The sequence below is a fragment of the Neltuma alba genome, unplaced genomic scaffold, assembly GCF_004799145.2.
Source record: "Neltuma alba isolate B1F8T4 unplaced genomic scaffold, ASM479914v2 tig00002358_pilon, whole genome shotgun sequence".
NCBI lineage: Eukaryota > Viridiplantae > Streptophyta > Magnoliopsida > Fabales > Fabaceae > Neltuma > Neltuma alba.
The window spans coordinates 171,362-195,620 of NW_021632830.1; the positions used below are offsets into that span (position 1 = coordinate 171,362).

Sequence of the window (24,259 nt, forward strand, 5' to 3'; positions counted from 1 at the left end):
TAATGGAAAGATATAGAAGTAAAAGAAGAGATTTACATATGGTTTTTATTGATTTGGAAAAGGCTTATGATCGTGTGCCAAGAGAAGTATTGTGGAAGGCTTTGGAAAAGAAAGGTGTACGGGTTGCTTATATCAAAGCCATACAAGATATGTATGAGGCGGTAACTACCAGTGTAAGGACGCCTGGAGGGGAGACAAAGGACTTCCCTATTAAGATTGGCCTACATCAGGGATCCTCTCTGAGTCCGTACTTGTTCAACATTATTCTGGATGTTCTAACTGAACCTATTCAAGAAAGAATCCCTAAGTCCATGCTCTTCGCAGATGATATTGTCCTTATGGCGGAATCAAAAGAAGAGATTAACACTAGTTTGGAGTTATGGAGAAGGACTTTGGAGTCGAAAGGTTTCCGTTTGAGCAGGAACAAAACAGAATATATGCATTGTGATTTTGGAGGGAGGCAAGGTAATGGGGATTTGGAGGTGAGGATGGGAGAACAAATTATTCCTCAAGTATCTAAGTTTAAATACTTAGGATCCACTATACAAGAGGATGGAGAAATTGATGGAGACATTTCTCATAGAATACAAGCTGGTTGGTTAAAGTGGAGGAAAGCTACCGGAGTTATTTGTGATAAGAAGGTACCTGAGAAACTTAAAGGAAAATTTTATCGGACTGCTATAAGAGCAGCTATGATGTATGGTAGTGAATGTTGGGCAATAAAGGGAAAACAAGAGCACAAAGTCGGAGTAGCAGAAATGAGGATGTTGAGATGGATGTGTGGTCATACAAGAAAAGATAGGATTCGAAATGAAAAGATCAGGACAAGAGTTGGTGTGGCACCTATCCAAGAGAAAATGGTTGAAAATCGCTTAAGATGGTTTGGACATGTGCAGAGAAGGCCTTTGGAGGCCCCGGTGAGGAGGGTGGATCAAACAAGATGGAGTCCCATAAAAAGAGGCAGGGGAAGACTGAGAAGAACGTTGAATGAGGTCATTGAAAGAGACCTCCTAGTCAATAACATATCTAAGGATTGGGTTGTTGACAGAGCACGATGGCGTCGTGTGATTCATGTAGCCGACCCCACCTAGTGGGATAAGGCTTGTTGTTGTTGGAGCAAGTTGTAGTTTGTGTTGAATAATTCTGCATTTTTGGAATTCTTAATTTTACTATTAAGTTGTCAAGGGTTTGGTCAGTTCGGTCTGCTGAATTTGTCCAATTCTTGCTTTAAAAAACTTGTCAACTTGCTAAATGCGTTAATCTTTGAATATTCTGTGACCTTACTTCTGCACACATTGTGAATTGGCTGGTTTGAGCAAACTTTTGACCCTATTGGCTAGAAGTTGGAGCTAAATATACTGGGCATCCATTTTGTCTCTTTGACAGTATCCATTTTCATTTTTTTTGTGAAAATTTTGGGAAATGAAAATAAATACTTTTCTTATTTCTTCTTAGTTTTAGAAAATTTATAAAAAGGGGGTATGATGCAGAATTTTCTTGTTACTTCTTCCTTTCTTACCTCTGGAATTTAAGTGGAAATTGTGTTTGTGGCAATTGCTTTGGTTGACTTAAGACCCTTGGCGCCCTATGTCTATCAATAGTGAGCAGTTGGTTCATTGGTTGCTGTTGCCGCTAATATTGTGAATTTTTCCCCTGAACCTGAAGTGATTAACTCACAATCATTTTAATTGGTCCAATTCCTTGCTGAATCCAATACTTGACTGAAATTGCAGTGCTTTTCTGGTTTGATACTGAATATTTTCATTGCTCTGTCACTCTTGCAATCAAGTTACATTTTGAATTGCACAGTTCCATTCAAATCGCATGGAATCACTCATCAAGCTGTCAAATTTGGTTAAAGGGAAATTCTGAATATTTTGCTCAGCTTTTAGCCAACATTTTCTGTAGTAGCTTGCTTGTTGGTGTTCAACTGAAATTTTCACACCACTTACACTGATAACAATCATCGGACCTGTACACATTGATTTTGCAGAGAAACCCATTTTATTCTCTGGAATCTGCATGATTCGGTTTGATGACAAGTCCTAAAACTCATTGAATTCACTTAGTTGTTCATCAGATTTAATCTGCACTTGAGTTGGTCCCTTTGTTGATAATGAACTGTCACTCACTGAAAATCATTTTTGGATGGTACATGCAACTTGAAACTTGTTTTGATTAAGTCATAACTTGCTGCATAAGTGATTTCTAACCTGCTCCAAATCTGATTCAGTGGCATTTTCCTAGATATCAACCAATCTCTGATCTTTAGCTAAGCAATTTGTTTCTAAATCTTTGGTGCATTAGCTGAAGTTCCCCACATTTCTGACCTGTTTGCTGAATTTCCACATTTCTAACAGCAATTAAGTTGTCAGGGGTTGGTTAAGTTCGAATTGCTGTGGACTTAACCAATCTCTTGCTGTAGCAACTTGCTTTTTGATATTGCATTGCTGAAAACACTCACTTACTACATTGTTGAGTGTCTTTGCATAGTCCTACTCTCTGATTTTGAGCTTCATATTGAAATATATCTCATGGATTGGTGCTGGAACAACAGTGGGTCTGATTCTTATTCTTATAGCAGAACTCACACCTGTCCTGAATATGGTGTGAACTCAATTAATTCCATACTTTGTGTGCATTGCTATTTTAGAATGCATGTCTGCAATGATTGTCCACTTAGGATCTATTGTGCAGAAGTGGCTAGAAACATTCAAAGTGTTTCTCCACAAAAAGCCTAAACAGAAACAAATTCCCACACTAATGCCCAATTTGAACCTAATCCTTATGAATCTTCATCCCAACTGTATGCACTAAGTCAAGGACGTTCTAATGATGAGTTCAAAAGAGCAATGCAAGGGGTGAACAAGCAATTACATAACCTTGCTGGTCAGACTGACAATACTGTTTTTGCTTTCACTAATTGGAATAAAAATCTGATAATAGAATTAAATCCTTGACAAGTGAGATGGAGACCTTGGAGGGACAAAATAGGAGCATAGAAAAAGAAGTAACCATGGATGTTATATTGAGAAAACTTCAAGAACTGAACCATAGGTTGGATAGTTTGACAAATGAGAAAGGCTCTTCATTTCCTTTTTCCGCACTCACACCTATTGCTTCTGCACAAGTTTCCACTAATTTGTGTGATAATTCTAATATTGATGTGCTGGTGGGAAATACTTCTTCTACTTCTGCAAATAATGAAGATGCTACTAATTTTAATGAGCTTGAGAAAGGTTCTTGTAGAGTTTTGACAGATTCTAGAGCTGTCATGAAGAATGGAACTATGGTTAGCTCTACAAGGAAGAGAGAGGAACCTAAAGAAGAAATTTCTAAGCAGCTTAAAGGGATCAAGCTATTTGGTTTCAAAACAAGGAGAAGAAGGCATCGATTAAAAAGGTTGAAGCAAAGGCCATTACACATCATGCCAACAATCCAAGAAAGTGAGGAGGAAGAGCAAACACTATCAATGGGGCCTGTTGGTAATTCTCTTGAACCTACTGGTTTCCATACTTGTGAATCCATGATTAATGACATTCCTCTTGAGCATGAATCTTCCCTAGCTGCAAATGACATGAGTGGTGATAAGTCGAATCATGAGCCCTTTTCTTGTGCTAATGACATTAATAGAGATGCTTTAGGACATGATGCGACTGAAACTAATTCTCTTAAGCATGATATGATAAAATCTAATTTGCTTAAATCTGATCCAATTTCCTTTTCTTCTTTTTTCTTCTCCCCTTGTTCACGTGAGAGTGATTGTGTTGCATTGATTGCTTGTCAATTGGTGGCCTCCTTTCTACCTCACATGCATTTTATTTTTACTTTTCTAATTCTTGTAGTGATCTTGTTTCTTCTTTTTCTAATCATGATGGTCTTGGGAAAGGCTTGTTTGATGATTTTGCAAAACTATATGAAGAGATTAACACCAGAATGCAAGCTGGAATTGAGAAAACTCGTGGAGGCAACAAGCTTAACCTTGAACACCATGAATTGGAGAGTAGAACATGTGCAGCAATGCTTATGGCGTCTTCAATTGTGCAATATGAGGATTTTCAAGCTTTCTGCTCTATCAAAGAAGAAAAGCCCAGGTCTGAAACTCATGAACCTAAGGGCCATTTTATTGACTCTATTAGCATTAATCCTTCTTTTACATATCATGATAGTAATAAATGTTTACATGAATATGATATTTCATTCATTGATGAGTTACCTACTGAATCTGCACTCAGAATTGAAAATTCCTTGCATAGAAAAGACATTGATCTGCTTTAGGCATACTAGTGCTAGTCTTGAGTGTTTCACATTCTTGCCACATGATAATAACCATGATCAAGGGTCTTTCTATTCTATACTTTCATGTGACCTCACACCAGACATTAAGAGATTGTGTGGTATTGAATATGATCTCTTTAAATTTGCTTTTGGTCTAAATGACTCTGTCTCTAATCTAAGTTGGAGTCCTAGGCACATTAAAGATTCTTGGAGTCCTAGGCACATTAAAGATTCTATGCATGAGACCCTCTCATGTAACTTACCAAGAGATATGCTTAAACATAAGCCACTTCATTTGGTTTATATGATTTCTCTTGATTGTATTAATGCTGTTTCTGGTCTTTTCTGGCAGAAACTTGATGGCATTGGATTCCAAGGGAGCCAACAGCAACCATATATCTTAGGACGGCCTCCAATTGATCCTGAACCACCACCAAAGAAGGATGGTGAGAAAGACCAAGCCACATTGCTGAAATTCATGATTCTCATCCAGGATGAGAATTTCTGCTTCAAGAGCCTAAAGAGGTTTCGATTCTGCAGTTGTCCCTTTCCGTCCCTTAATTTCTTGATTTACTTGAAATATATCATATATGGGATTGACTGTTTAACATAAGTGTGGGGGAGGGGACTGATCTAGTAGTACAAGTTTGGTGATATGGTTTAGGCTTGGCTCATTTCTCTTGCTCCTATTTGCTGTGCAAATTTGGTTTTCCCTAGTCTGTCATTTCTTTTACATTGAGGACAATGTTTGTCTCACATGTGGGGAGAGTGTGAAATATTCTGATTGTTTTCATTGCTGTCATGGAATTTAATTGAACCTTGAACGCATTCTTTTGAATACTGTTAAAGCTTGTTCAGGTTTGAATTGCTTGTTTAATCAATTAATTCTGGAAAATGTGCATCATGAAGTAATTTTCTCGTGCATTAAGTTCAATCTACATGCAATTTATCTTTGGTAAGTGGATGAAGATGAGTAAACCAGTTGGAAGGAAATTTTGGGCCTTAATTTATTCCTAAATTGTGTGTGATGCCATGTAGTTTGGTAACTTCCTAGAACTTGTCTCAATCCTTAATTCAAGACCACATGAGCTCTTGGAATTGTGAAGATGACAAGGGCATTTCATTCAAAACCCTTTTTGACCCAAATAGCAACCTATACACATTAAATCCATTGCTTAAACCCTTTGACCCCTTCACTATTCTTTCAATTTCATCCATGATTGATGAACCCTACACATAACTGAGTGAAGGATTTACGAACAGGATGAGCTAAATTGAATCTAAGTTTGTTGTTTTCCTTTTAATGGTCGTATATTTGTTGATAACGATCTGTGCATGACTGGGACTGATTATAATCCCTTTTACTCTTGCTACTAGATTGCTACCATATAGGGGGGAAATGTATTTGGAAAAAAAGAGAACAGAACCAGAAAAAGGAAAAAAAAGAAAAAGAAAAAGAAAGGAAGAAAGGATCCTGAAATGAAAAAAAGCAGGGAAGAAATAAGATAGAAAAAAATGAAGGAAGAAAAAGCAGAATTGAAAAAATGTTGATCGAGTGGCAAGAGTGAAGGAGTCCATTCATGTTAATTCTTATATTCATTTAGCTGTATTGAATAACAAAATCTGATTTGTGCATAAGCTTCTGAGCCTTTGACAGAACTATGATGCATGTGAGGTGTTCTATTGATCATTAGCATTCACTTCCATTCCATCATTTGGCTTTTCCAACATTACAACCCTTACAAAGACCCTTTGATTCACAAGACCTTGTAGCATATAAGTGGTGGAGATGTAGAATGGTTACAAGCCTATGGTGAAGCCTAAACTAGATGGTCTTGAGAGAAATAACCTTCATCAATGAGAGTGAGAGAAACACTTAACCTTGTGAGGAATCTCATCTTCTATTTGCTTTCCTTGGTTGAATTGCATGATTACGATTGATCTTTTAGCATGGGACTGTTTTGGATTGATGGCATTTGAAGGAATGATTGATAAACACAAGTACTTCATTTTTGAACATGATTTAGCATTCTTCATTAGCAATGTGTTTGAGATTCAATCTTATTTCATTGTTTTGCCTGGAGTGCAAAAAGCTAGTATGGGGGAATTAGATAAACTCCTATTTTACTATAGATTTTGATATTGTCTTTGGGGGTTTTATCATTATTATTGTGCATTAATTGAATATTTTGAGTGGAATTAGAAAGGAAAATAATTTCTGGAATTTGTGGATAAATTACTTTAATATGCTTATATTTTCCAGAATTTCATTATTAAAATTGTTAATGCTTTCCATTTAAAATTCCATTTTTAGGTTAAGGACTAAAGAAGAATAAAGGAAGCATTGGAGGGTGATTTGGGCAGTATATGACCAAAGAGCAAAAACGCACCGTTTGGAGCTTCAGGAGAGGGGACCTCCATTTCACACCGTCACTCAACATCCGAATTGGGGGATTTCTTCGATCACCATTCCAAACCCACACCACCAAATCCATTCATCTCATATCCATCCCTCTCATTCGCTCCATCTTCGTCTTGCTCTCTCCATCACTCTCACAATCTCCATCTCTCCATCACCACCGTCTCACTCTCTCCTTCAGCCTCACCATGGCCGATCATTCCGTGGACCTCAGTTAAGCTGCCCCAGTAATGAGAAGCTAGTCGTCCTTAGTTCTCCTGGAAGTTGGATCCAAGCCTGAGCCCTTACACTGCAGAAGGAGTTCTATATGATTCTTCTGTTCTGATTTGATTCTGTATTGTGTAGTGTGTGAGTTATACATTCATTTTATGGTTTCAAATCTGATATTGCTATGCTTGTCGTGGAACTTTTGAATCTGAATTAGAGTCTTGTGTTTAGTGATTCTGTATGCATGAACTCTGTTGAAGGATTGTATCCTCTATATTACAGTAGAATTGATTTTAATTCTTGGAATTGATTTGAGTCAGGTTTTGAAATTGATTTGAGAAATTGATTTGAATTATTTCTGAGGTGATATGTGGTGGCTGTCACTGAGGAGGATTCAGTTTTGCTAACACTAATTCTGTTGCCAAACAAGTAACTTGCTAATACGGTTTTATATGCTGTTCGAGTTGAATAGTTATAAGTTCTTGTTAGTTGGTGGACTAATCAGTGAATCAACTCAAATGATGACTTTGGTTGATTGAACTCTATATTCTTAATCAGGTTGGGAAGGCAAGGTGAACTTTCAGGGGAACATTCATTCATAACTGATACATTCTATTTCATCCAAAACCATTCATTTTGTAAATCTTAGAAACATAAAGGAATAAACATTTCATCCAGATTGGCATAGGGAAATCACAGAATCTAGTTTTGGTATTAATTTGTTAATTTGATAAAAGTGGATTAGCTAAGGAATTATAACATAAAAAGGCTCCTTAGTGAATCGACTTAAGTTAGGCTAATATATTATATTTTAGTTTGATTTAGTTTTTATTTGAAGAGCCCCTATCATACGGTTTTTCACCATGTAAGCCCTTAGTCAACCTCACCTAATGACATTTATAACAGAAGGAGCAAGATTGATAACTAGGATAGGAATGGAAAAAAAATATAGGTCCAAGTGGAGCTATTAGGACCCTTAAATTAATTTTCCCTTTGTGAAATAAGAAATATATACAAGGGATTGAATTTCGAAGGAGTTAAAAGTCCAGGGATCATATTGAGTCATTATATATAAGGGATTGAATTTCGAAGGAGTTAAAAGTTTGGGAAAATATATACAAGGGATTGAACTTCGAAGGAGTTAAAAGTTCAAGAATCATATTGAGTCATTACTAAGGGATTAAGTCATAATTGATTTAAAATTTAAATAACTAAAAAAATTAATTGCAAGGCTGCGTTTGGTTTTTTATTTTAAAAACAAAAGATTTTAAAAACTAAAACACTACAACAATTTTTAGATGTTTTTTTATTTTAATTGAATTTCGAAGGAGTTAAAAGTTTAAGGATCATATTGAGTCATTACTAAGGGATTAAGTCATAATTGAGTTAAAATTTAAATAACTAAAAAAATTAATTGCAAGGCTGCGTTTGGTTTTTTATTTTAAAAACAAAAGATTTTAAAAACTAAAACACTACAACAATTTTTAGATGTTTTCTTGTTTTCATTTCTTTATTTTGTATTTTTTTTATTTTGAAACACAAAAACTTATTTTAAAATTATAAAAACAAACCAAACTAATTTTTGGATTTTACTCTATTTGGCACAAGAAGAGGGGTTGATCCTCTTGGCTTGATTCTGATTTCTTTATTTTTTTAAGAATACCGAGCCAGGTTCTCCCGTATCGAATTTTTCATATAATTCCAGGTTTAGACACAAATTGGTAGCAGATTTGATCCCTTCGCATTTCTGAAACTTGACAAAGTAAGACACAAATTGGTAGCAGATTAACTTGACAAAGGAAAATGCATACGAGGACGATACAAACACTAGACAACAACACTAGATAACAACACCAGATGCCATCCAATTACAAAGTATTCAATTAGCGAAAAGAAAAAAAAAAAAGACTCAATTCCTATTTCCTATTAAGACCGACAGGTTTTGGTTCCCAAAAGAAGCCTCAACGGGCAAGTCATTGTCTTGGATCCCAATAGACTCTCTTTCTTCCATGTTAAAGTTACGCGTTGAATTTGCAGGATTTGCAGGGATTTCTTGAAACATGCTACGAAGGCATTCTTGAAACAAGTTGATTGTTGGCCCAATTGCCAAGAAAGCCCATAGGATGGACGCAGCCAAACCCAGGAAGAGCGACAAGACAAAAAGAAGTAGAACCACGACAAGAAGTCCAAACAGAGGAGTGAATTGTTTCATGATCGCAAGGTACTTGGATTGATTTTGAAGTTTTAATTCCGCCAGCAAACCCATACCATACAATAATAGCATCCCAAAAACAGCTCTCATGATGCTTCCATGCTCATCAAAGAGGGACGATTTCTTTGATTGAAATTGAAACTGCACGTACCCACCTACCGTGGTAATCAGAGAAATAATGACAGCATGTAACAGAGCAAAAGCTTCCCCTTGTCCCTGGTTTGAACTGCAGCCGCAAAAAGCAATAAACTGAATTAGCATTGTAAAGTAGTGGAAGAAACTAAGCAAGTAGGAGAAACCAGAAATGATTTCCATAAATGAAATTAGTCTAGTCGAAATGGCACAAGGAAGAAGATAATAATGGGTAGTGGAAGAAACTAAGCAAGCAGGAGAAACCAGAAATGATTTCCATAAATGAAATTAGTCTAGTCGAAATGGCACAAGGAAGAAGATAATAATGGGTAGTGGAAGAAACTAAGCAAGCAGGAGAAACCAGAAATGATTTCCAGAAATGATCTAGTCGAAATGGCACAAGGAAGAAGATAATAATGGGAAAACTAGATATGAAGTTAATGAGGTGTGGTAAAACCTTTGTGGGGAGCTAAAAGTCGAAGATGGAGTTAGGGGCATGTTGGGCGCCGTCCCTCCAATTTGTTCGTGGTCGGCCATAGGAGAGTACAGAGAAGGGTACCAAAAAGGGATGAAGATGGTGGGACGAGAGTCGAGGGGCAAAAGCTATTTATCGCTTTTGGATTCAATCCTAAGACGAGAGATTTATATAGGAGAGTGGCCGAGTGCTTAGACCGTGGGATCTAAATGGATCTGATGACGTGTCACTTGACTGTGGGATCTAAAAGGCAGCGCCGTTTTTTAATCTGAGAGATACGGCTCCCCTGTGAGAAGAGAGAAACCCTTTCTAACACTATTGTTTCATTCTAACACTTTAATAAAGTGTTTCATCATTCCATTCTAACACTTTAATAGATTATCTCGTATGCAGAAACACTCTTGTTTCATTCTAACACTTTAATAGATTATCTCGTATTCAGAAATACCCTTTCTAACACTATTGTTTCATTCTAACACTTTAATAAAGTGTTTCATTCCATTCTAACACTTTAATGAAGTGTTTCATTCTAACACTATTCTAATAAAGTAATGACGAATGAACAGGCGGACGCGTGTCTTGAGGAATTTCACTGACCGTGGGATCTCACAATAATTTCTTCACATCAGTGTTATGCTAATTAAGCATTTAAGTTACTTCAAAGTACCCAAAAAAAAAGATTTAAAAAAAGCTAAAATAATAATAATAAGTTACTGTCCTCATAATTTCTTTCCTTGCATCTATATATATATATATATATATATATATAATCTGTAATAGATTGATTTTGATTTATTTATATTCACATGGCCTATGGCAAAATTAATTCATAGTTAATTCCCTTACAAAATACTCCTCCGATCCTTAATATAAAACTTAGTTAACTCATTTAATCAGATTAAGGAAGTTAGATAAGTTAGTTGATTATAAGAAATATGACATGTTTTTCCTAAAGCACTATAATCATTTTTTTTAATATCCTCTCTCTCTTTTTACTTGATTATAATTGAGGGAGTATCCATAGAGGCAATTTAGGAAAAATTAATAAATGTGAAAAATATGTTTTATATTTATGATCAAAATCAATTTAATAATTAGGTCCTATATTAAGGACCAGAGGAGTAATAGATTGAGAAAGATCAATATCTATAATTATTAATTAAGATAAGGGTAAAGTAGTATTCAACACCCTAATGTCATTCCTTAGCAGCATTCAGCACCTTAATCTTATTTATGGTCTTAATTCTTGATAGAATGTGGGGGTGCGCTCTTATCCCACAACCATGAGATCTCTTCTCTATCATTGTTTCAAGAGTATTTGCATATCTAGGTTTAAAGTCATTCTTAGTCGTGAATCTGCTCAATTCAAAGCTAAACAAAACAATCAACCAGTAGTTGTCATCATCAGGAGTCTCGATGTGAAACTTTATCTTACTTGATCCCTCCATTCTATAACTCACAATGAAGAAATTTTTTAATTGTATGTCACATTCACTCTTTACTTACCATATATACATTATACATATCATTTACTAATTGATTTCCAATTTTCATGAATGACAAGTTTCCATGGTTGCCTTAGGGTTGTTTTCCAATGTTGGGTTGAGTGCCTCAAAGGATTCAGTTTGTGGATCCAGGGGTTGGCTATAGTCTCTCTTAAAAATAAATCATAAACTAAGCAATATGACACAATATATCTATTTTGAAATTTCACAATATACACTATTACAACAGAGACTTTTTACTTTTATTTTGGAGGATTTTTTACCTCTGTTTTTAAGAGAACATAAAAAGTATCTCCTATTTCATCTTTGCTTTGAACAGACATAACTGGGACTTTTCACATCTGTTCCAAAAACAGACATGAAAAATCCTTTTTTCACTTCTGTTTTGCCAAAAACAGACATGAAAAATCATACTTTTTACTTTTGTTTTGCCAAAAACAAACATAAAAAATAGTTTTTTGTTAAAAGGATGTTATTACAATCCAAAAAGACAAAGCCCTCTACTTATTTTTTTTAATTAGAAACAATTACATTTCATTCATAAAAGAAAAGCACATCCGATAATCAATAAACAAAATCATCCAATGTCATTACAATATAAACAAAAACAACTAATAAAATAATATGATACTCTTGTTTAATACTAAACAATCCATGGTAACAATAAAACATCAATAGTAAACGTGATCTCCATTCTCTTCTACTCTAAATGCAAGTACAGGAATCCTGGACTGCACTCAAAAAGTCTTCCATCGCTACCTTTATATTCTCTTCCTCAACTTGCTTGGTGAGATCATCTGGACTTAGTTGTCTATTTAAAGCAAATGAGACTGCACTTTTCACCGCACCTTCAAGTTCTACACCAGTAGCTACACAAGGTAATAACAAGCAAATTCACATGGCATTCATTGACAGATTCATCAAGTCAATTCATATTACTTGATTATTTCTTGTCTAGGCGAAATGATTTATGCATTCTAACATCAAAAGTCATATGGAAATTGGGCACACAAGGATGCTAAACAATAGAAGATTATGGTTTTGATTCAATACCTTCCCAAGACAGGCCCTGGAAAATAATAATGGGAATTCGTGGCAGATCCCATATCAACACAAGGGGCTAGGCCATGAGAATGTGATCCCAAATATACAATGCAAGACTGCAAAACACAAATCCATTCAATCACCCAATCAAATTTATGCCATTACAAATTTCCTTTCTCTTAAAATTTATAAAGTATGAGGTATATATCAGAAGAATTTCTTATTCATGCTAAAATGTTGAGAGGTATATAACGTATATGGCTAAAGCAAGTGAGATTCAAAATGTGGCTTCAAAACAGTGAGAACAAGGAAGCATGGCGACTGAAGCATACTAAAAAATTTACACAAGGAAACACAAAATAGGTCCCACATCAAGTAGCCACAAGCGTAGTAGGTTTGTCATGGTAACTGAAACATTACCTTCCATTGCATTTTATCTTAAACAGAACAAAGTCCTACGTCAAGAAGCCACAAGTAAATCAAGAATGGGTTTGCCATGCTTGCAAGGTCTCTATGACTCTATCAATCAGTAAGACTTCATGTTTATGAATGTAAACTTCTTAATAAAGTCTTGACTTTGAAAGGCTCAAAATTTGTAAGTGAACGAACTCTTCAAATGGTTATTAAGATAGTGGTTCTTGTAAAATTCGTATCAAGTATGAACAAACTAAAACCATTACATCATAAATAAACTTGCAGCCTCCCAGCCTTTTCACATCAAAAGTATTAGGAATTTATGATGTGAACTGACAAAAAGGGCATATCCTACACGAACCAATATAATTAACTAAAACCAACAAATGCAACCAACTTCAAATTAGGAATTGCAAAACTCTATACACCCTTTCTTCTCCTGCTCTTGTTGGAGTTGCTTGAACCTCTCCCTGACGAAACCATCATTAACAAAACCATCATCCATCATCAAAAAGCAAATAATGCAGCAAAACACTGTCTAGCAATCAAGTTCAGAATGCTTGTGAAATAATGCAATTAATTGATTAATCCTGAGTATGATTGTTTATTTCAAAAAAGAAACATTTTATTTGACAAGCAAATACCAAACAGAAATCATTATTTATTAGCACCCTAGGTTAACAATATATATGGTTAACAAAAATTGAATTATAGCATAAATAATGACAGATTCTAGAGGATAATACCATGGCACCGATTCTTCTTCAATCAAACCAACTAATAAAACAAATAAAGCACTCTTTGAATTAAAAAAGCCTTAGTTCAAAAGATACCAGATAGTTCAATTGTTCATCGATAATCTATCCAATAGCAAAAATCACGAGATAAAGAAATCATAGCTCCGATCAAATTGAAACATAGGTCTGTCAAAATCACAACCCCAGTCCTCTATTTCTAAGATTGCCATCCTTTCAGTCCTTTATTAATTAATAGCAACAAGCAAGATGAGGATACAAAATTTACGACCACTACCATACCTCCCATGAAGCCAAATCCTAATACCTTTATTTCATTCACTGCAATTTCCAAGTTCATCGATGACCCAGTGATCCCCACCTTTGGATCTGGCTCCCATCCGACATCATCAATTTTGCATTGCAAAGCTCATAAGGTGCCGGACCATCATAATCAAATTTGTAACGCTTGCATATCGACCCTCTGATCCATGATTAACCCCGCATTGCCTATGATTCGACACTCCCAAACCTCAGTTCCGCCCCTGACATTGTTGATCGTGGGGCACCCAACGATGATGTTCGGTTGCCGCACTCCACTTGTCGTCGCTCCCAACACTCAACCAAAAAACTGGGTTGAACGATGGTGACGCTGGACTGCGGGCAGATGGACACTCGACGACGACAGCAGATCAAGTTAACAAAATGATGCAGATCTCCACAAAGCTGGGTTACTACAGTTACGAGTGAAGGAGGAGTCAACGGCGGCTGGAGTTGAATGTGAAAGAAGCTGGGTTGTGTCACGGCAGTGAGGGAAAACTGAGCTAGATCACCCAGCAATGAGGGAGGAAGAAGGAGTGAACGATCAAAATACCTTAATGGGGAGGAATTTTTTTTAAAAAAAAACTTTTCCTCTGTTTTAAACAACCAGAGGAGAATAAGAGACCATTCTCATTCTTGTCTGGTTTTCAAAACACAGAAGAATAGTCTGACCTTTTGTCTATTTTCATAAACCAGACAAGAATACATCTTACATTCTCTTCTGTTTTACAAAACAGACATAAGCATGGAAAGATTTGATCAATGTCGCCCGATACACCCTAATTATTAACATTTTCAAGGGCATCATTGTCTTTAACATCTTCCCATTCACATGCTTTGATGCAAATTGGTTCCCGCCAATTTTGATGGGATCCAATTTTTAATGGTGTAAGGCAAAATCTTGACTTGGTGGAAAATTAAAATGGCACCACCAAACAGCCCTCGTCCAAGAAAAATTTAAATTTTAACATTTTCATTGGTAGATTTTTAGCGTACCAAACACGCCCTTGTAAACACCTAATAAAATAAAGATTACGAGAATTGATTAAAAATTATATGAAATTATAAGCAGCTACTATTAATTTTTTTCCCCGAGAAATTTGGTGGCTATCTTTCATCTGAAAGTTAAAATCATGGTCTAAATTTATTTTATTTTAATTTTTATTATTTTGATAGGTGAAAATATAAAATACGAATAATTTTATTATATTTTTTTTTTACAAAAATGTTATCTTAATTTGAAAACTAAAAATATAACAAATGGATATTTTAATTAATTAAATTTAATTCAAAAATAATGAAAAATAAATGTAGAGTGCTCACCAAGTTTCATACCTACAAAATATCGGTAATTTGATTTAAGTCATTCTCATCGTTAAAATAAAAAATGACTTTTCATCTATTTTTTCTAAAATATACTTTGAAATGTTCAAATTTTAAATTTTAATTCATAAAGGTATTTTTTAAAACGGTTATAGTTCAGAAATTATTTTTATTTTAAATTCTGTATTTATCAAAATTGCAAGCTATCAAAAACATAAATGTAAAATAATATTACGTCTAAATCGTTCAATTTTAATATGGATTTGTCCATATTTATGGTCATCACCTTGTCACTATCTAATTTGTTAACCATCCGATGCAAGTTTCAATGCCTTCAGTTTATTTTCATTTCATGTTTGGATTTTTTGTTACTCCATCCCATCGTTATTACAAGCACATAATAATAAATTTAAATAAATTAACGAAGTTAACTAAAATTAATGATTTCTTATAAAATATCAAAATTATCCCCAATAAAAGTTATTCATTAAGGGAGTTTAATTAGTTAATTAGTTAGGAAATTTTATAGTTAGTTAGAAATATTAGGTTGAAAAATGAATGATTTAAACAAAATATGATATATTATGAAATATGTGCCCGTTTGAATTGGAACTTTATTTTTAATTTAACTTTTAAAAAAGTTAGCTTAAGTAAAAATTAGATTTGATAATGTAATTTATATTTGGATTAAATTTTATAAATAAATCAGTTTGTAAGTAAAATTGTTTGGATCATTATTGAAAAATAAGTTTTGCTATAAATTGACCAAAAAGAGCATAATATTAAATAATATATGTAAATAATGTATTATCTCTTTTCTGCCATACTCTCTAATTACATTTTCCCATGCATGTTCTTTTATATCTTTTCTTATTTATTATAAGAGTATATTTAAAATTAAAAATATATTTATAACTTATTTATTACTTTTAATTAATTTTAAATAATTTTTTATTATCAACAAATTAGTTATTTATCACTTATAATAAAAACCAGAGAAATACTAAATTTCTTAAAGGTGAGACCTAGCTATTTTTTAAATAAGCAAGTTTGTAAACATAGAGTTGTTCAAATTACAATTGAAATAATAAAATATAGTTGTAAAATAACTGAAGATAAATTTTATTAAATATATATGCATCATAAATATATAATGTCCTACCTAGGGGTGTTCAACTGTGTCCCATCTTAGTGTCCCGTCCCTGTCCCAGTCATTTTGGGACGGGAGAGTCCTGTCCGGAAAGCTTTTGGAACTGGACGAAAGCGGGACGGGACGTGATGCAGTCCCAATATAATATTTTTATTTTTAGTTGTTATATATTTATTTTATTTACCACTGTAATAGTATTTTGGTAATGATATTTATCAATTGTTATTTTTTATTTGTTTATAAGTTGTTTTTGTATGAGTTACATGATATTCTTTGTAGTAAATATTTTAGGTTTATTTATTTTTTGTCTCTCATGATTACAAAAAATATTTTTCTTTGTTAGTATTTTGTCATTTTTATCTATTTTCCTCACATAGTTTTTATTATAATTTTTTACATTTTTGTATAGTTAGTTTTCAAATTAAAAAGATTTAAAAAATTACAAAAAAAGAGATGGGACGTCCGAGTTGCGTCCCAATTGGGATGGGACGCTATTGAGAGGGGACGGGACTGTGACGGGGTCGTCCTTGTCCCGTCTCATGAACAACCCTAGTCCTAGCTTTGAAAAAATTAAAAAAAAATAGAAAATAACTTAAATAGACAGTGCTAATTTCGTATCACATTGTCACTTTGTTAGCATGAATAAGCGACCCTATAAATACGGACAAAAACAGTCAAAGCTTTCTCTCCTCCAAGTTATTAAACACGGTTGAAGAGGCAAAAGTAGGACATGAGATGCTTTTACTAATAGCACGATTTAAGTTGTTTTAGGCCCATAAGTCAAATGGGCCAAAACTGCTCCAAACAGGTAAAAAAATTGTCCAAACGTGCCTGTTAAAAATAATCTGCTTTGAACGCCAAACCCAATATAGCCAAAATTTATGTTTTCTAGTTATCAGGAGTTTGTTTAATTTTATTTTTATTTTTCATTGAGCTCAATGTTTGGTTTATACTACTTTCAATTCTTAATATAAGATTTTTTTCTGATAATATTTTCAAAAAATAAATTTCATTAATTGATTGAAAACATCTCTTCCTTGATAATATCTGTAAATACCTTCAAAGTTAAAATAAAGAAAATGAAAGGAAATTTGCAAAAAATAATAAAATATTAACAACTCTACAGATGATAATTTTTAACAAATAATTAAAAAATAAAAACTGGAAATAAAAAAATTTATAACAAATAATAGAAGATTAACAACCCTACATATGTGAATTTACAACGCAATAGAAATTAGCAACTGCATATATGGAAATTTACAACAAAAATTAGGAAAATAACAACTGGAAGAGGAAAATAAATTGTTATTTTCCTACTTTTTGTTGTAAATTCTTATATATATTGTTGTCAAAAACCTCAATCAACCCTTCTTCTTGCTAAAATTTTGATAGGCAAAATAGACATTTTACTTTTAAACTTATTTTCATTTAGGGGTAGGAGAACTAAAAACAAATTTCAGAATATTTTGAGACTTATTACGAATTAAATCCATAATATGGGACTTAAATGACATTTTCCCAATATTATGGTACTTAAATAATATTTTCCCAAGAATCTATGCGTGACTACTTTCAGGGCCATTTGTTGTTTCCACATTAATCTACTGATCAGAATCTTTCTTATTGTAGTGATGAGTGTAAATGAGATTAGCAACTAAATGTAAGTAACCTTATCAATTTTTAGGAAAGCATCTACATCTATCAGAAGTAATTAAATTTAATGTTTCGAAATAAAATTTTGTTCCTCCAATTTTAACAGTGTTGTCATCAATAGCTGAACCCAAAACCTTTTGTATGACTTATGATTTGTTTTAAAGGTTATTCTTCTTTACTTGTTAGCAATTGCTATTTAATTTCTTGATTGTTTATATTTAGCGTACGGTAATGAATATTTAAGAAGAATATTTTCAGATTTATAGTACACAATTTTATTGGAGTATGAAACGGCTAATCATCAGTTTGAAAGTAACTCATGAGGATACTGCACTTGTTTTGGCTAACAATGCTTGGATATTTGAGTACTAGTATCGCATCTTATCTTAATTAATTAATTAATTTGGATTTATTTTAACGACCTTTTTTTTTTCCACTGCATATCATGCTATTAAATCATTCCATTAACACAACTACATATACTTAAAATTATTTAAATAATTACAACTGAATTATTAAATAATTTTTGTCATAGAAAGCTTGATTGATATGGTAAATACTAGTAAAATACTTGTTTTCGAACGATTCAGTTAATTCACATCTGTATATGGGCGGGTCCCACTTTCATCATCTTTGAAAATCTTAGGGACTTATATGTGATTAATTGTAGAAAATTGAAGTGTATGTCCGCTGCGACTATGACCAGAAGCCAACCATGTTTGAAGGGGAGAGAATGCGAAGAGTTGGAGGAAATTATGTTAGCAGAGCATCACTTTTCAAATGCATCCTCCAACTTCTTCTTATAGTCTGGTTCTTCTCCTCTTTACCCTCTATTCAGCATCTTCCACAGTTAAATATTTGAGGATTTATATATACTCCTCTAGTCCTTAATATAAGATCCATTTAACTAATTTGATTAGATTAAGGAAGTTAAGTAAGTTAATTAATTATAAGAAGTGTGGTATGTTTTCCCTCAAATACCGTAATCATCTTTCTTAATACACTCTTTTCCTTTTTAACTTGATTATACTTGATGGAGTATCCATAGGAGTAATTTAGAAAAAATTAATAAATAATTAGGTCCTATATTAAGGATCGGAGGAGTACTACCGGTTGAAAAATCTGAGTTAAAGCATACTTGGAAGGGTCCCAAACATATTTTGAGCCTCCACAATCTTTGCAAGGTAAACATCAAAGCATGTAAAAAGCTACGAGCAATCTACTGTGTCTCAATAATAAAAAGCCTCCCACAATTGTCCCATTCATGGATACCAGAATGTGACAACTTAAGTTGACATCGTCGATAAGCTAGAGCAAACATTTGTACACAAACAAAATGATATGCAAGAAGATGGCAAAACTGGAAGAAGTATCTCCAAAGCTATTTAGTGGTAAAATTTAGAAAACTTCTGAGGCTTTTATTAATATTCATAAGGCAATTGATTTTAAGTCTCTGGAAGATCGTGAAGTGGATGATTGTCCCAACTATCAAGGTATAAATCTAGGAAAGTCACTTTAATAATTACTAGCGATTTTTATGAATAGTAATATAAGATTGAAAATTCTACTGCAGAAACTATTCAAATCCAAGAAAAGCTCGAAAATGGAGGTTCAGAAAATGAAGCAGCAACAAGTGGTTTGCAATTCTTTGCAGAGATATGTATAGTAGACTAATCATGAAAAGAAGAAAAAAATTATAATATCTTTTGGTATTTTCTTTTGCTCATAAATTTAAACTATTCATAAATTTGATTTCTACACTAACTTACTGACTATGATGTTGGTTAGAGCCCGAAGGAAGCAACGAAGACAAGTGTTGAAGAAGTTGCATCATCTATGGTACCAACACCATCTCATTTTAAGGAGTTATATGTAAACTGATGGACTGTAATAGTGGCAAAAACAACAATGATTTTCAAACAGAATACACCAAATAGAATATAGAAATATGCCATATGACTACATCTTTTTCTTGTGAGTCATTAAAATATTTGATTGACAAAGCTGCTACAATTGATAAAGCGACAATGATCACTTTACCAACCCATTCGAAAATTTAAAGTTAGGGAAGATTTTGGGGGGAACATTAGAAATAACAGTGTTTATTAAAAGAGTCAAATTTGTTATATGCACTTCAATAAAAGAGAAAATATTTCATAAATAAATTTTATCTTTTGATGTTGTAGAGTAAGGAGGAAACAGTAAAGGAAATTTAAGCCAAGGGTGCTAATTCAGCAATAAAGAGACAAGCGCTGAAAGGCTCAATAGCCAAACCAGAATTGAGAATGACATCTCTACATGTAAATTTATTGATGGTTTGGCTATTTCCAACATGATAGCAAGTTCATTTTAAACTTATAGATTGAATATTGAACAAAAACATGCATGAACTAAATGAAGTTCCTTTTGGTGAAATACTTAGCTCTATCTCTTGCTGTAATCCAGAATTATAAAGAAACAGGGGATCACTCAAGTGTTCAAGAGGAAGCTGAACCAGGGAAGCCTATAATAGCGATCCTTCCCTAAGTTATCCTTTTTCTCTATCATCGCAAGTTTCTTTCTTTACATCATGAGTATATGTCTTTTCTTTTTGAACCATTATACTTTCTAACTTCATCTCCTAGATCGGGGATTTGTGAAATTTTCAAAACTTGTGGAGCTGAAAGATGGTGAAGCGGCTTTACTTGCTCAGGCACTGGGAAGATATCTTCAACTAGTGCTTCCTCAGGAACATCTTTCCCAACGTATGATAGCTTGGTCCTACAGAATGCTGGTAGATATTTTTGTGGTGCTATAGCTACCAAGAGTCCTTATAGCATCACAAGTTCAGAGAAGTCAACTTTGGAGGCTAACTTATTTGATGCAACCTTACTTGGGGTTCAACAAAGAGTGGGTTGATTCAGTTTGGTCTAGAGTTTTCGGTGCTAACATGTCTGATGTCTTGGCGGCTGAAGAGGAAATTCAGGTGGAGGAGACCGAGCTTAAGACGTGTGACATTGCCTTGGAACAAGTTGCAGTGTCACGAAAACAGTTGGAGGAGTCACAAACTAAGTTTGAAGCAATTGATTCTCATTTGTTGCGTCTCTTGGAAGATCGCAAGAAACTGATTACTGAGATAGCAGAGTTTAGAGAAATAATTAGTCCCAAGGATAGACCCTTTGGCATTTAAGTGCATGTTTGATTTGAGCTTTTGTTATTTCTTTCTGTTTCTGAGAAAACTATAGAATTCAGAGCAGGCCATAATGCATATGATACAGACCATGACTTGCCAATGTTCAAACAAATAACAGCAGGAGAGATTTTGAACTCTCAGATTTATGCATAAATTTGGCCTTATATTTGATGGATGATCCATTTCTGTGATTGGTAATGATTTTCAATTAAGAAAAGCTACCATATTTAGAGCACAGAGTCATTCTTGTGCAATCATATATACTGTTGTTGCTTCTGCAGAGTCTTGTGTGAGAGAACATAGTTGTTCCTCTTCATCTTCTTCATCTAATGCTGCTTGCTGATCTGATCTTACTACAACTGTCATCGGATAGTTAAAGAAAAACATAAAAAGACGAGGTGTGCAAGTGAAATAAGATAAAATACATACAATGTAGCCTTTGTTCTTAACATTCTGGGGAGATATTAGATATTATTATCGCTGAACTATACTCCCCATTGACCTTAAATCTCAACAAAAATAAATAAATAAATAAATAGCATGCACATCAATTTTATTATTTCAAGTCCACCTTTTGTGTGTGTAAGAGCAAAACCGCTGAAACCTCCCCTATACTGTTGATAGCAGTTTCACTTTTGTTTTTGTTTTGCCAACATAGATAGTGGTTTTACAAGAACAGATGTAGGCCACAATTAATTAATAAAGTGGTTAAATTAATTAATAGTGCCTATATATATGTAATTTACATTCTTGGTCTGTAGAGATAAGCATAACTTTTCTTCATTTGTGAATTGCGAATAGGATCAAAATATAAACAGAAAAGAAAATTGAGCGCCCATCAACACCCTACTGATCTTTCATAGTTTGATTTTGAATATTGGGAGAGAAAGCTTTAATTAGGATATTTTGATAAATTTAGTTTTAGTTTAATTAAATGGGGATGAGCCTCTAGCTAAGCAAATCGCTTGCCTTTACGCAAATTTATTTATTTTTATTATCCTTCGCCTATTTATAATACATAAATAAAAAAATAATTTAAATTAATTTTATGAATTTATTTTAAAAATCGTTTTATGTTCAGTTAATTAGTTATTATTACTCCTTACTTGATAGAAATATGAAGCAGAGACAAGAGAGAGTATATTATTCATACCCTATTTGAGACTTGTGGTTGTGGGATTGAAATTCCAGTGTGTATTAAGTCTATCACAAAAGCATGAATCCACGGTAAAATCCTTCCCAAATTTCATATTTATATTCTGATCTAGGTCCTTTTCACTAATAATTTTTTTTTGTTGGGGATTTTTTCCCAATCCTCCCAGATTCATATATATCAAATAAAAATATCTAATTATTCAACTGTCTTTATTACTTTTCAGTAAAAAAAAATTTCTTCAATTTGATAGAAAACCAAAGAAAGTTGATTTGGAAAAAAAAAATAGTGAGCCTTTATTTTAACATTCAAAATGACATGGTTTTGGATAGAGGAAGAGAAGTGGGTGGTAAGGGTAGAGGAGGAAAGCCGCTTCCTATTTTAGTATTGATGATTGTCACTAACAATACCAATGTGAAATGAATGTAATATACATCACAAGCAATTTTTTTTTAATGTTTTAAACAATAAGTACCATTCATCATAGTTTATAATGACTACATTTTTCATCAGTTAAATTGAATTTATTCAAATTTTATGATATTTGGTTTCTTTTCCATAACACGTTTTTCATAATCTTATTTATGATACTTGAACAATAAATGTTGAGAGCTCAACGTTAAAATTTAAATATATAGTTGAATTATTATTTAACCATATTTTTTGGCTTGTTACTTAAATTTCCTGTATTAAAGGTTGAAATAACTTTTTCAATTGGGAGTCGGTATCTCACTTTTCTCTCCCTTTTGATTGCTTTTCATCAGCTTCTATAATTTTAAAGAACGAAACCAGAAATTAAACGGGCTTTCTTGTGGGAAAGACACAATCCATTACCAAATACATTTGATATCATTTAAAGAGAAATGACTCTATATATTTATTATGCATCAAAATTTGTATTTAAATTTCAATAATTTGCCATTCAATATTTATATTATATATATATATATATATGAGGTTCCGGTTCCGACCGGGAGGATACAGATAGAAGATGTTCTTTTGTGTAAAGTTAGTGAAAAAAAAATTCATAATCAATAATATTGATTGAGATAGCAAACATGATGTTAACGGAGAATGCCCTTCTTTTTGACAATCTGGGAGGAGAAAAAGATATTTTAATACTAAAATATCTAAAAGGCATAAAGAAACATTTTTATTGGGCCAACACATTTACTTCTACTTAATCACAAATCGATGATAAGAATAATAATATCGGAAGACTTGTAGAGTTGACTTGGAGGGGACCGGATATCTAAGACGACCTGAAATCTCATATCCTTATCCTTTCATTTACTCTTCCATCACCGAGGTCTCATAATTTCCCAGTGCTCGGTGTGCTATCACTACAAAAAAAATATGTCAATTGTAGCGGTTAGAGTGATACATTTCTAGCGGTTTTAACCGCAACAAATAACATTTGTAGCGGTTAACAAAAACCGCTAGAAAAACAGGCACAAGAAAAAATTTCTAGCGGTTATGGCAACCGCTACACATTATGGTCAACACGCTAGAAAATTTCTAGCAGTTTATAACCGCTAGAAAATATATAAAGGAAAAACATTTATAGCGGTTATGAAACCGCTAGAAAATGTGCCCGGAATAAAATTTCTAGCGGTTTTATAACCGCTAGAAACATGCTAAACCAAATCAATTTTGCCGGGAAATAAATAATTTCAGTAGTGCGCGGAAATTTTTAGCGGTTATAGAACTGCTAGAAATTTTTGGAAAATTAAATTTTCCCGCCAATTAAATTTCTGGAATGGCGGCAAAAAATTTTCTAGCGGTTTGAACCGCTAGAAATTTTGGCGCAAAATTTAAATTTGACGAAATATTTCTAGCGGTGCGTAACCGCTAGAAATGTTTACCATGCCAGAAAAAATTTTTTTTGGTTTTTCATATAATAATTTTAAAAACCATTAAATAAATTATGTTGAAGAATTTTTGTTAATTTGTATAATTAGTTATATGTTACATTTTATATATTTAAATTTTGTAATAAACAATATGTAATTAAATTATGAATGTGTCAAAAGAAGTGAATTTAATTTAATAAGATAATTTAAT

The 24,259-nt window shown here is 33.2% G+C and overlaps 1 protein-coding gene across 1 annotated transcript; it reads left to right on the forward strand.

The window, feature by feature from the left end:
• Positions 1-3,016: 3,016 nt before the first annotated feature.
• On the forward strand, positions 3,017-7,214 carry LOC114722558 (uncharacterized). Its single transcript, XM_028908615.1, has 3 exons — positions 3,017-3,485; positions 3,870-4,803; positions 6,593-7,214. The coding sequence occupies exons 1-3, from the start codon at positions 3,017-3,019 to the stop codon at positions 6,612-6,614; spliced, it is 1,425 nt and encodes a 474-aa protein (XP_028764448.1). The 3' UTR covers positions 6,615-7,214.
• The last annotated feature ends 17,045 nt before the right edge of the window (positions 7,215-24,259 follow it).